General features: G+C 43.3%; 1 protein-coding gene across 5 annotated transcripts in view; it reads left to right on the top strand.

The window, feature by feature from the left end:
• MAPKBP1 (mitogen-activated protein kinase binding protein 1) overlaps nucleotides 1-13,314 on the top strand; it is a 100,785-nt gene that overhangs the window by 42,410 nt on the left and 45,061 nt on the right. For all 5 annotated transcript variants that reach the window (XM_085062345.1, XM_085062344.1, XM_085062349.1 and 2 more), the window contains 2 exons: nucleotides 9,887-9,949; nucleotides 10,523-10,580. In XM_085062345.1, coding sequence (XP_084918471.1) covers nucleotides 9,887-9,949; nucleotides 10,523-10,580 — 121 coding nt within the window. The remainder of the gene's footprint in view (nucleotides 1-9,886; nucleotides 9,950-10,522; nucleotides 10,581-13,314) is intronic.

Here is a 13,314-nt window from a genome sequence, read left to right as displayed (position 1 = left end):
CAACTTGTTGTTCATTGCTTTCTCTTCCCCCATATCTGTGCCTTTTCTTTTCTCTGAGGCACTTCCCTTGGGCTTTGTTATACACACTGTTGTTCACAGGTAAAGAGGAAGCACCCCTTATATATGGGCTGTCTATGAGCCTAATTAAAATGGCAGGAATCTCTTGTTTGTATAACTGAATTCTTAACACTCTAATTCAAGAATCATTTTACTTTGCCACCAATTTTGACATAAAAATAAGGAATAATAATAATGCATTATGATAATTCTATATAGAAATGTCTCAATAATTGTGATAATGCAGCTAAAACTGTAATACACTTCTTTGTTTCTCTTTGGTTTTCCTGGTGTTATGCTCACCCTTATGCTGCTCCCGTGGATCTTAAAGTCAGTTGTTGAGGGTAAATCTTCAGCTTTGTAGCCCTTCTCTGGGAAGAGTATGATATGGGTTTTGCTGGATTCTTTCTCACTCCAGGGTCCATCTGTGTAGTTTTTTATATGTTTGCTAACACACTTCCACATCTTGCACTTGTACAGCTCTGCAGTGCTTCTGAAAATCACTATATATGGTGTCTTTACTGCATGTTGGATAATTTTCTTTGTTTTATTTGCTACTCCTAAAACTTGTTTTTTTCAGCTCCGGGTCTGTATTTTTTTAAGAATCAGTGGGTGATTGTTCACAGCCATTTGGTCTCCAATACCAAGCATGTACCTGCTCTCTTATCATCCCATTCCTCTACTCCTCTGCACTGTGTCCTGCATCTCCACTTCTCAAGGCCTCTGCTCTCATACCATGCCTGTATTTTTCTCCACTATGCAGTCATGTTAGTTGCAAATATCTCAGCCTACATAAAATAGCTGTTGGTTGAGGTTGTTTATATAAAACTATGGTTGAACTCCACAAAAGATAAACAGAAGTAAAACAAATTATCTATAGACACCTGGTCAGTTAGAGAAATTGCTGTCACAGCTCAACCAAGTAAAACAGATCTACAGGCAGGTCAAGAAAAGTTCAGAGCAAGCAAACCCAGGAAGCTCAAGGCCTTTGAGACTCAGTAAAAATCTTGTGGCGTGATGCTGAAAATGGCAAATCCGGGGCTGCCAGCCAGATACTGATCGAAGAGGGACTGGATCTTGAGAGCAAGTGGAGGGGTGGAGCACAACTGGGGAGCAAGAGATCCCCAAAGCAGGTGTCTTGGCTGGTCTATCAGGACAGATAGTTGCTCTTTTCTTCTTGTTGATGTGCCTGGGACAGCTGTAACTTTGGAAGACCTCAGCATATGGAAACAGGTCCTTTCCCAAGAATTTATATAGCATGCTGTGATTCTGTAGTGATTCTGCTCATCCTGGAAAAAGTTGCATTCTCTGCCTTGCACGCAAAGTTCTTCAGGTTTTCAGCCATGTTCTGGCTGTTTGTTTCATCTCTCTTGGTCACATCTGGAACCAGCCAGGTTCTGCTCAAAGCTCCATTTCCTAGCGCTTCTCAGTCTTTCTTGCCTGTCTGATCACATTTTCTGGTCATGAACTATCTCGGTGATCCTTTTATTCCTCCAGTCTTCCTATCATCAGTTACCCATTGCTCTAACCCCAGGGCTGCTGCTTATCTGCAGTATTCCGTGGGTGTTCGCCAAGAGGGCTGAAATAAAATGCAGCTCTGCAACTCCTAGCAGAGCTAGCCCAGTTGAGTTGATACTTCATGTAGGTGTATTTCTGGCATTGCTTCCCTGCCCCTAGGGAAGTGAGTGGTTTTGGGGAGAGAGAGAGGGAGAAATGTGCACTCTCTGTGTGCATGTGTATGTTATAGTCTGCCGTGAGCCATATGTATGCATGTGTCTGTGTATATCCCTACGGATATATGTGTGTGTTTGTGTGCACAGGAATTTCTCATTGGTGCCCTGTGTCTTTTGAAGCTTGTCAGATGTGCAGGCTGATGAGCAGCTACATTTCAGTCGGTGAAAATGCAGCTGCCTCTTTGCGTGGCTTCATTTTTCCACCTACCTTTGCTGCAGGTTGGAAGATAGGTGGAATATTCTGCAGTGCAGCAGAGATGGCATGTCCCTGGTTCTGCTAGGACAGGGTTTTGTTCCTGGTTTCTCATTCATGACCGTTTTTTTATTCCTCTCATTGCTTTGACATGTTGAAGGGAATGGGGTTGTTTTGAAGGTGAAGTTCCTGCTGAATCACTGGTGACTAGGCAGCCGTGAGCCATAACAATTAACTGGAAATGTTTTCATCTTTCTTGCAACTGTAATGATTCCCAGTTGGTTTTAATTTCATGGTTTTCCTCTGAGCCCTTTTTTCCCCCTCTGCTTTCCCTACATGCACTTCTTGCCCAAGTCTTTCACAATCTCTGTCTGGCTTAGCTCTTTGCCTCCCAGAAAAGGTGTCTCCTTATTGTGCAGCTCTGTAAAAAGCCATCACTCTCCTGAGGGCACTAATGCCATGTCTCTGGCTCCAGTGTGGCTGCTCTGGAGTTGTGTACAACTTTTCCAGTGGCAGACAGGACTCAGGCTGTCTTTCCTCTCTGCATCCGTTTTGTGCAAAGTGTCTTCCTGAGTCATCACCCTGCCTTATATTTGCCCAGTGTCAGAAGGGTTGCCAGTTTTAAAAATCCTCCTCCTCCTCTTCTGCTCTGCCTCCTTAAAAATAAGCCTTGAAAGTGCATGAAAACCTCCAATGGTAGGTTAAGAATTTTCCACATGCAATAGTTCTAGGGGGGTGAGGGTGTGTTGCAGTGAGCTCAGCTGGACCCGCTAGAAATCACTGAGGCCAGTCCATGTGGACAGGCAGCACCTTCACTCTGGGAGGAGGCAAGAAGGAAAACTTCTGCAGTTTCTCATCTATGGTCCTGGTAAAGCTGAAACTTCAGTGCTGCCTTGTGTGTATGCAAGAAGAGAGGCCTGGGTTGGTTGGTGTTATAGTCACAGTCTCTGCTCCTTGTTGGATCTTTTTATCCATTTATGTGTTGAGTATTTTTAAAGTATTTTGGGTGCCATTTCAGATCTGTGCATCTGTTCTCTGCCCTCTGCAGTTGAGGTCAGAGACACAGCTGGTTGTTTTAAAGATATAGTCTGGCAGGTGTAAAGGGGCTGCTGGAAGCTGTCAGCTGTGTGTGGCAGGAGTTTGTGTTGACCCTCCCTGTGCAGGGCAGGAGCTGAGGAGAAGCTTTCTGGGCACTCAGCCCTATCCCCTCACATGCAGCAGAGCCTGTTCAGGTAGAAAGGCACAAACCACATTGGCAGCAGAAGATCATGAGGATGGCAGCATCCTTGCCAGATGATAGGGAGAGCAGGCTGCCTATTTTTCTGGATGTCATCAGATCCCATAGGCATTGGTGGAGTTTTTGCAGGGGCCTCAACTTTCAGGCTCAGTTAGTGTGATGGATAAGGTGAATTCAGTAGGCTGAAATGGTGGTGAGAACAGAGGCTGCCCTTGTCTGTTTGGGGATTATCCCTACAAATCCTTGCCAGGTCAGCTCTGCTGCAATTTCCTCTGCTGCTCTCCTCCTTGGGGTATGGGTGCCCCCTGTTTTAAGATGTCTCTGAAAGTCAAGTTTCTGGAGGCTGGGAGAACAGTCTGGACAAGTATCTTAAAATATGCCCTGTTCTACCCTAGGGCTGGGCTATTGGAGGCAAGAAATTGGACTTCAGTTTGTCATAGTTCTTCCTGTGGTTTTTGCAGCAGAGCCTATTGTGTGATGTGTTTGAATTCCCACTCCTGCAGATTTGGGGTGCCATGCAGTCTTTTAAATAGAGCAAGCATATCCCTGGTTGGCAATCAGAAATTTCTACACTATTAGTGTAGTGATACTAAATATATAACTGACTTCCTTTTTCACAGTGGGTTTCTTGTTCAGTATTCATGGCTTTTCATTAGCCTGCATTGGTTTCTGAAGTGTGAATTTAGCTGAACCTCTCAGGCTTTCACCTTTTTAGTTTTCTCAGTCATTGATTGGTACAGGGAGCTCTGGAGGCTTTTCTGCTCAGGCAGTGACACCCAGCTCTTAACCTCTCAACAGACAGATCTTTCTTCTCAGCATGCATGTAATTAATACAGTTTGCATGAAAATACCTATTCAGTTACATAGTCAGTGTGCACATCCTCTCATCACTGTTAACCCACTCCCAGTACTGGCTGTGAATTAAAGAAGCTTTTTAGCAGGAAGAGTTGCTGCACAGAAAATTAACACCATCTTCTGTAGACACTGCTTTGCTCTGATCAAGCTTTCCTAGGCAACCAGTGCAGTGTAAAAAAGATTTTGTTCTTATCAAAGTCTTTTTTTTTTCCCATGCATTTAGTGCGTAGGAAGCTATTGCACTCTCATTTGAATAGCTTTGGGTGGGGGAAGAGAGCAAAGTATGAGCCAGAAATTGAGAAATGGAGTCATTTTGAAGGGATGGGACTGTTTGCTCTTTTCATTTATTCTTCCAGTGGCATGAAAGGAGTATATTGTGGGGGGAAAAAAAGAATGCTAATGTTTGTTTTGATGTCTTAATGGAGTTTTCTTTCCTCTGTACAGCATCCTCTTTATAGCATAGGCTCCATGCATTTGGGAGAGGAGGACTTGACACATGAACTCTGCCTACAGTCATGTGTCCCATGACATAGGGCAGTGCTAAGTTGGTTGGTAGCTTGTAAAGGAATGCTACTTCAGCCTTTTAATTTTCCCAAATCCCTTGGAAGGGGGGCCTGCAGAGGAAGGAAAGGGGAAATCAGACTTCTGCAGAAATCTGATTTTTGGAGATGGCTGGGGTAAGGCAGATGATAATAGAAAGATGTTCTGGGAAGCAGGAGGACAAAGAGAAGAGTAAAATGCCCAGAAACTGATTGTGGTAAGTGCAGGAGTGAAGCCAATAGGAGAAAACTCAGAAGTAAAGGTGGGGGGAGCTGCATGGAGTGACCCACTGCTGCTCACTTAGTGAGTCAGATACTTTATGTAAATGTGATACTGACATCTGATTCCTCTCTATTCCTGCTACTATATTTAGCCTAGGAAAATTGCTTATTTTTTGTATTTTGTAGGTCTTTTTGCTTTTGCTGGAGCCAGTGGAAACTACTGTGACATTCTGTGCCTAACGCCTTTCCTCTCCCTCCCTCTCTCCCTCCCCCTTTTTCAGCTGTATGTATGGTGCACAGCTGTGAACATATAAGATAGGACTGTGCCTTCATGGTGGCGTGGAATGCTCTGCAAGAAACCTTTCTTGTTGGCTGATACAAATGGGCTTGCTGATGGACGACACTCCTGTTGTCCGTTAAAACCTTTGACATTGCTGTGAGAGCTAATTCTGTCCTTCCCTTGTGTAACCTGAATGTCCCACAAGAAAGACATACTGGGAAAGATTCCCCAGCCCAGCTGTTTATAAAATCTGCTTGCATCAGGAAGGTGTACTTAAAGGTTCTGAGGTGGCACCATAGACCTGGGAATACCTTTGAATATGTGTGCAATTGCCAGCAGCTTCTGCAGGAATCAGCATGCAAACAAACAGGACACTTGATCTCAGTTGGCTGATACATGGTTTGTACAGCAGTAATCCATACAGCAGTGAATAGTTTCTATAAATGTCTTGGAAATCGGAATATACTTGTGGATTAAAAAGGTGCTGTGATTATCAAGGGCTGATTGCAGCTGCAGAGGAGGCTGAAACAAGATTTATAACAATGTTGATGTTCTCCACAGCTGGTGTGTGCCAGGCTCTGTAGGTCTCGTGAGGTGTTAGTTTGCGTGTTGGCGCTAGCATTTAAAAATATCTCTTCAGACAAAGGTGTTTTGAGAACTTGAATTTGTTTTGAAAGCTTCATTTTGGGAAAGGGGTGGAATGCATGGAACAGGTGATGTGACCATTGTGGTACTTCAGGTTTGAAGTACTTTGCTTTGTCTACATGCACAATTGGAAGCTGGGAACAAAATGATCGGTGCTCTCTTCCCATGCATCCTTTCCTATCCCTCTGGCTGTAAAATACTGAATGCAGTCTTAGAAAGGAGCAGACAAAGGTAAAGGATGGCTAGATGGGTGTATGCTCCTTGATGCAATTAATTTTCCAAGGTAATTATTTTTATTATTTTAACTACTGTAAGATTAAAGCTAGCATAAATGGAAGGGAGTAGATACTTTGACTCTCCTGAGGACATGATAGCCTTAGTGGACTAGGAGGCAGTGTGGAGCAGGTGGGTCAGCAATCTGATCATTCAGTTTCTCTGTTCCATTTATTTTTCTAGACTGATTTCCTTTGCTAAAATAGAGCATGCCTAGAGGACTACTGGGTTGTGAACTACCTTGTTTGGGAAACGAGCTGTGAGTGTCTGAGCAGGCACTCAGACTAAAGGCAGTGGAGGCCCCCCTTTGTCATTGTATTGTTTAGGTTGTAAAAGAACCTGAGATCATGGAGTCCAGCCATTAACGTAACATTGCCATGACCCTGTGTGCCGCATCTACATGTCTTTTAAATAACTCTTGGGATGGCAACTGAACTACTTCCTTGGGCTGCCTGTTCCAGTGCTTGACAAGCTTTTCTGTGAAGAAATATTTCCCAATATCCAATTTAAACCTCCCTGATGCAACTTGAACACTCTGAAGAGATTAAAGAACTAGAAATAGTTTATCTGTTGTGGAAGTGTGCTCTCTAGGATGGAATGGGCTAGAAGCCTTCTCAAGCATTTTGAGAGGGAGCCAATTTTCAAACTTGGATGCTCCTGACTCCCAGAACGGTATCTGTGTCCCACTGTATGATTGATGGTTTGTAGTTTGCCATCTTGCTGAATAAGGTGTCCTTGGAGTTTGCTGAAGTCTTCACTGCCCTTGTGTGTGGCAGACAGGAGAGCAATGGTGGAAACTCAGCACAGGACAGCATTGCAGTAATGTAGCTTTTGTTGGGTAGCAGTTAACTTAAGAAAGCAAGTTCAGAACACTAGTTAATCCTGGCTAAATGGCTTTGTTGGCAAGAAGGTCATAACTAATTTGTAAGTTATGTTCTTTATTAACTGACAGATCAAAATACCTTGTTTTGATGAGCCTATGAGTTAAAATTACTGTTTCAGGGTATGAATCAATGGTTGGTCACCAGTAAGGAGATACTGTGATTTATCCCTCCACTCTTCCAGACAGTATTTGTTAATTATGGGTCAAACTCAGTGAATCAAGCATAGGGTCTTTGTCTCAAGATGAAGTTAAAATATCCACATTTGTGATGGCTGCTCTGGCACTAGGAGCTGTGTGGCTCTTGGAATGGTTTGCTGATTTGCCTTAGTGTGTGAGCTGGGTTGTGGCTTTTACCTTCCCTGTAGGCTCTGGACTTGGCCAAGGTCTGGAAGAAAGCCTGTTGGCAGATAGCCTGTTTGGGTTGCCACTGAGCTAAAATTCATGATTGTAAGTGGCCAAAAGTTCTGTCCTGTAAGTTAATAATGGCAAAGCCCTGGACCTTTGTGGCTCACTACACTATTCTAGGAAGTGGTTTGTTTGCTTGCCTGGTTTGAAGACCGTGGTTTATATTTTTTTTCCTCTGTTTTTTAAACTGTATTAACTTCTCCAAAGTCCTGTTTCTCTGCTGAGTTCCTCACAATACAACAGAAACTTAAATTTAGAAGCTGCATAGGAAAGTCTTTGCCAAGATTTCATGTCTTCCCTTTATTCTTTCTGGTTTTTTGAAGCTTATTTTAAGCACAATTCATCCCTGTTATAACTTGGCAGGATTGTGGTCCATTAACCCTATCCAACTCCACATAATGGGGTTTTGCTTTGCCTTTGTGATTAGCTGGAGGCTTGGGATTAGATAGATTTTCACATCTGCTAACTTCTTATTTCATATCTTGTGATTTGCAAGGCTTAACCTTCCCTGACTTGTTAATGGATCACAAACCACCTGCTTCTTTACACTAATCCCTCAGAAATATGAAGCATAGCTTTGACTTGAAACTCTCCAGTTCAGTCCCCAAGGTAAAAAGTGCAAAAGGAACAATCCTGGTCTGAACAAACTGCTTATTTACACTTTCTCTGCTCTTCCACAAGGTTACATCTCCAACCATGGCTATCTCTGCCTTTTAACTATCAAGAAAGTTTGGTGCCTTTATTGCCTTTGCCTTCCGAGTAAGGCATGAGTGAATGGGGTGGGTGAAATAGCATAGCTGGAGAGGAGCAGAGTAGTCTAAAGGAGTAGAGGGCATATCCTGTGTATCCTTGATGCTTTGGGTGTTGGCTTTGAGCTAGCAATGTTAACGGGGTGTGACAGTTTCAGCCAAGGACCCTGACCTCAAGGTGTTGGTGTGTCACTCCTGTTTTCTGCTGTCTTTTCCATTTCAAAATTTACACTGCTTCTGGCAGTGTAGCCTGGTCAGACCAAGGGAAAGGTCAGCTGCCAGGGCTAGGTGAGGAGATGCCAGAGACATTGCAGGTCCCTGTCAACCTTGAGCTATGCCTGCAGCACTGCCAGCCCTGCCTGCTGCTGAGGATGTGGAATGGGGACTGGAGTGTTGTGGGTCTTGTTCCGGGCAGCGTGGTGCCAAGGTGTGCTTTGTCCTGTGCATGAGTGTGTGCTGCCTATCTTGAAATGTTGGTGAGGTTCTGCAGTGGATTTCTGTGATGCCTCAGCTTTTTGCCTTTCTACTTGGCTGATTCAGGCCAAATCTTTCTGCTCTACTTCAGGCCAACTCCTCTACTTCTCCTGCATGTCCTGCGTGTTACTCCCTCTGACTGATGTCGGTAGCCTGGCATGTGCTGCAAGCAAGCACCAGTATAATGGTGATGTGAGTGAAATCCCCAGTGCAGCAAAGGCAGTGGAACAGGGACATCCTGCAGTGCCCCCTCAACACTGCAGTGAAGGAGGAGCTGGGACTCTCCAAACTCCAGCACTGTGTTCTTGTAGTGGGACAGGCAAAACCCACAGTTTCTATTTTAGAGGTGAAATGAAAAATAGGGCACAAGGTGGTCAGAACAATTGTTGTTCTATCTTTTTATTCCCTTAACAGTGTTTTCTGTTACTGGTTGTTACTGTGCTCTGCTTCAAGACAAATGAAGATTTAGAAATGGTGTATAGGGTGTTTGTGGAGAGTGGGGAAGGCTGCAGTACCTGTGACTGCTGTAGGTTTAGTTGCGGTGGGCTGAGGCACTGAGGCAATGTGCTGTGGGCAAGAGTAGTGGGAGATGGCGTCTCTTCTTCTTCCTTTGTTCCTTCCTTCCCTAGTCAGCAATAGAGGTGTTTTGCTCCCAGTGGAGGTGATCATATTGCTTACCAGGAGCTTAGTATTGCTTGCTTTTGCAGTTCAACTTACTGAGAGATTTCTGCAAGGCCCCTGAGCAAGTTGTTTATGCAGATAGACTTCTTGGGTCAATAGTTTTTTGGCATCATATGTCTCACTAATCAACTGGCCAGTTGTGCTATACTCAGTGGTGTCTCTTCTGTCTATTGTTAAGGTCAGGCACAGAAATTTAGTGCCTTTACTTCCCCTTCCTCATCCCCCCCAAAATCTTTTCCAAAAGATCCCCTTTTTCTGTCTTCCTTACGTTCTTACTCTTACACCAGATGTGCTGGTTTGGTGCTCAGTACACAGGGTCACTTTTATGGCAGGGTACATAATCCATTAGGGCTGTTGCACAAACTTTAATGGTCAACCTTTCTGTCCAGCTTGAACAATGATACTCAATTATTTATGGTACTAGCCAATGGTACTCCTCAACATGTGAGACTTGTGATTTCCCTCTGGACTGTTCTTTTGCTTTGTGTTTTCTAGTTAACTTTAGCTCAGTCTGAGATTAGGAGGTAAAACATCTTTTTGGGGCTGCTTTTGCTGCCTTTTTTTTTTTTTTTTTTTTTCTTTTCCAGCAAGGATAGCTATTTGGTTATCTTTGTGCATGTGGTAATGTCATCTTTTTGTTCTTCTGTTTCCTCCATCTAGGTGTGTTGTTGTGCTGTTCAACCCTAGAAAAAATAAGCAACACCATATTCTAAACAGCTCCAGGTGAGTAAAGCTTTAAGATGCACTTGCTTTCCATGAGAGGTCAAGACTTTTATGGCTTGACTGAAGTGCAGGAGCTGCTGTTGCTCCAGGCTAAATCCCCTCTGTTAGAGTTGCCTTAGGAACAGGCTGCCTGCCTCTTTGATTCTAGCTCCTTCTCATGTGAGGTGCTATTGCTGACAAGGTACCTTCTTGTAAACATTGTGACCCCAAGAGTAACTGCTAATGGTCATGACATGGAGGAGATCTTACTGCAGCTCCGTGGTATCTGACTTTTTTTCCCCTGCACCTAAAATCATGACTTAATTATTGGAGCCAGCACTGTGGCGTGGTCCTGCACCTGCAGTAAAAGTGCAATGACGAACCTCACCTTTGGAGGTTTTTTTCCACTGATGTAGGCTGCTGTTCAAGACTTGGGCAGCAGGGAATCCCCATGGCAAAGCAATACCATTATGTCAGGCTATTATGGGTGACTTTAGCATCTTTTCAGTTCTTCCCACCCTACACCCAACCATGATGTATTGAAATGAAGTCACATGTTGGAAATGCTTCTCAGTGTTATTTTCTCTGTTTTAGGAAAACAATTACAGCACTTGCTTTCTCTCCAGATGGAAAATATTTGGTTACAGGAGAGGTAAGTGTGAGAGGAAGAGGGTGCACCTTGTCTGTCACATTTTGAAGCAGGGCAAAGAAGAAATAAGCTGCTTTCACACAGAGAAATAAGTTTCAGCGTTGCCTCACTGTTCAGTGGACCTGCTGCCTTATGGGTGGCACTGGGTGCTCCTGCTGGGAGTTTTTCAACACACCGGCTTGGGGGATGGATCTTCTAGGATGGCATCTGTGGGCTGAAGGTAGAGTGAAAAAAAGTGAAAGGACTCACAGCATGGATCTACTCTAGCATCAGTGAAGAGTACATGGATGGTCCTGAATCTTGGTCTAAGTTTAGCATTGTCCCTTTAGGATTTCAGGAAGTAATTGAAGCCAGTAACAGTGTTGCAGAAAAAATGAAAAGTGCATGTGGAGTGGAGGTTTAGGAGTAGTCACAGAAGATGCTGGTGCCTGTGGTTTGGCATAGTGTGTTTGGCTGGGGGCAACAATTGCTTCCTCTTTCCCAGCATGCCCAAGGGGGAGAATAAGGATGAGTGCACTGCATGTCTGTTCTGCATTAGAAGTTCAAGATATGGGCTGTGTCATGAGGCTGGAATTGCTGCATGTTAAAAATCCACAGAAATGCTGACCTTCATATGGTTGGGCTCAGTTTGTTCTTGTGTGTGATTAATGGCAGTTTATCCATAGTCACTGTGCCTCTGTAAGAGATGGAGAAGGAGCATGTGAGAGACTGCTCCCCTCCTGAGCCTCAGCCACAGGGAGGAGAAGTGTGTCACTGTCCTGTGGTGGAGCTACCAAGGTGGACACTGTTGACTCCAGAGGGTCCCTAGTGCAGTCACCGTAAGGGCAGCTGTCATGTCACTGGGTGGCTCCAAAGCCAGGCCTGGATCCTGTATGGATAACACCAAGGGTAGAAACAAGAGTGGGTTTTCTGGATGGAGGGTACCATGTCACAGAAAAAGTAAGAAAAATTTTCCATCATTAGAAGTTCTTAATTTTTTTGTGAAAACATGAGGTTTTTTAGCTGTAATGTTTTAATGCCTCCTTGCTCTCTAGAAATCTTAATATAATAAAACCCCTTTATATTAAAATTATAAGTATTTTATCCATAGTGTTTAGTTCTGATGATTCTGGTGATTTTTTGGTTTTTGTTTTTTTTTTTTTTTTTTTAATTCCTGGTGCTCAATTCCTTTCATGTGGGGTAAGAAAAATGGTAAAAAATGAAGTGGGTACTTTTCTTACTAACAAAATTTTCTGTTTGAAAGTTCATTGCGGTAAATGACAAATTCAAATTATAAAAAAAAAAAAGCCTTTCCAGTTATACTTGAACTTTGTTGGGGTTTTGTTGTTGTTGTTGTTGTTGTGGGGTTTTTGTGTTTTTGTTTTTTTGGCAGTTTTTTGGTGGTTTTTTTTTCCCTTGTTGCAAAACATGTCTCTTCTTGCCCTGTTGTAAAACCATTTATTTTTTTCAGTATCTTCCCACGTGTCTGACATTTGAATTATTGCTTAGGGTAGCAGTGTCCCCTGCTGGTGTCAGCAGTCGTGTCTTAGTTCAACCTCTGTCCCATAGGGAAACATTTTCAGAGTTCACTTTGTCAAGCTCCCTTTTAGCTGCCTTATGCTAATTATGCCTAATAACACCTTAGTTTTCTGCATGACTGGCTTTTCAGGGAGGAGACCATGGAGATTAGTCCTTGGCTGTCTTTTACATATTCCACATTCATAAGGAAACTCCTTTTTTTCTCTTTTTAACTGTTATTTTTTATTTCTCCCCATGGAAGTGTAGAATCCTTGTCCACAGGGGTCACACAGAGCTCCCTTTTGGTGAACATTTCTTAAAGGATTAAATGCAAATTCAGTTTATTAAGGTCTTGGGGTGTGTGCTAAGGTACTGGGAAATATTTATATGTATATGTGTGTTTAAGTACAGCAATTGTTTGGAAGAGCAGCTGATTCAGCTCATTGTAACATCTTGCCAGCCACCTTGAGACCTGAGCTCTGCGGTGCAGGAGGGAGAACTGTACCAACTGCAGTTAAATCTGACTGTGGCATTTTTCCAGGCCACAAGCAGTTGCTTAGCAAAGCTTTTAAATAAAGCAATTAAAACATCCACAATTTTAAGCTTTTAAAGCATTGACTTTTACTTGTGATGAGACTTTCTTCTCCCACACAATCAAATGACTAACTTATAACTGATCAAAAAGGTACCATTCTGCTGTGTTGCCATGGATATGTTATCTTGCGAGCTACTGTTTTGACAGACTTCAATGTGAAATCATGAGCAGTTACTTGAGTAAGATTTGCACATCAAGCACATTTTTTGGCCAGTATTTCAGCTCATCTTGTGTGCCTTGTTTTAATTTGGCTTAATAACAAACAATTAAACAAAAGAATAGAATTGTCTAGCAGAAAGTGCTGAATTGGCATTTCTGTTTCTCGGGAGAACAAACATAAAACCAGAGGCTCTGTTCCTGGAATTTTTTCTTCTCTGACATTACCCTGCCCATACTCTTGTGCAGAAGGCATCTGTGTGTTACCTTGTGACAGAAGCAATGCTGCTAGTCCCTCAGAGGCATCCCTCAAATGGTATGTGAGAGTTCCCACAACAGCCATGTCATCTTTTTGTATGGCATGACCTGGCGTGATATCTCAGATGTCCATGTTGCTAGGAGCAGAGGATGTGAGGGTTTTTGGTTCACTGAGTCTAGGGATAACAATCTATTATAATCCTCTTCACAAGAAGGCTGTGAGTTCCCATT

This window comes from Lichenostomus cassidix, chromosome 5 (genome assembly GCF_008360975.1).
Source record: "Lichenostomus cassidix isolate B80296 chromosome 5, HeHo_3.0, whole genome shotgun sequence".
Classification (NCBI taxonomy): Eukaryota; Metazoa; Chordata; class Aves; order Passeriformes; family Meliphagidae; genus Lichenostomus; species Lichenostomus cassidix.
The sequence above is the reverse complement of the archived record's forward strand: the minus strand, read 5'-3'. Positions and strand labels throughout refer to the sequence as shown.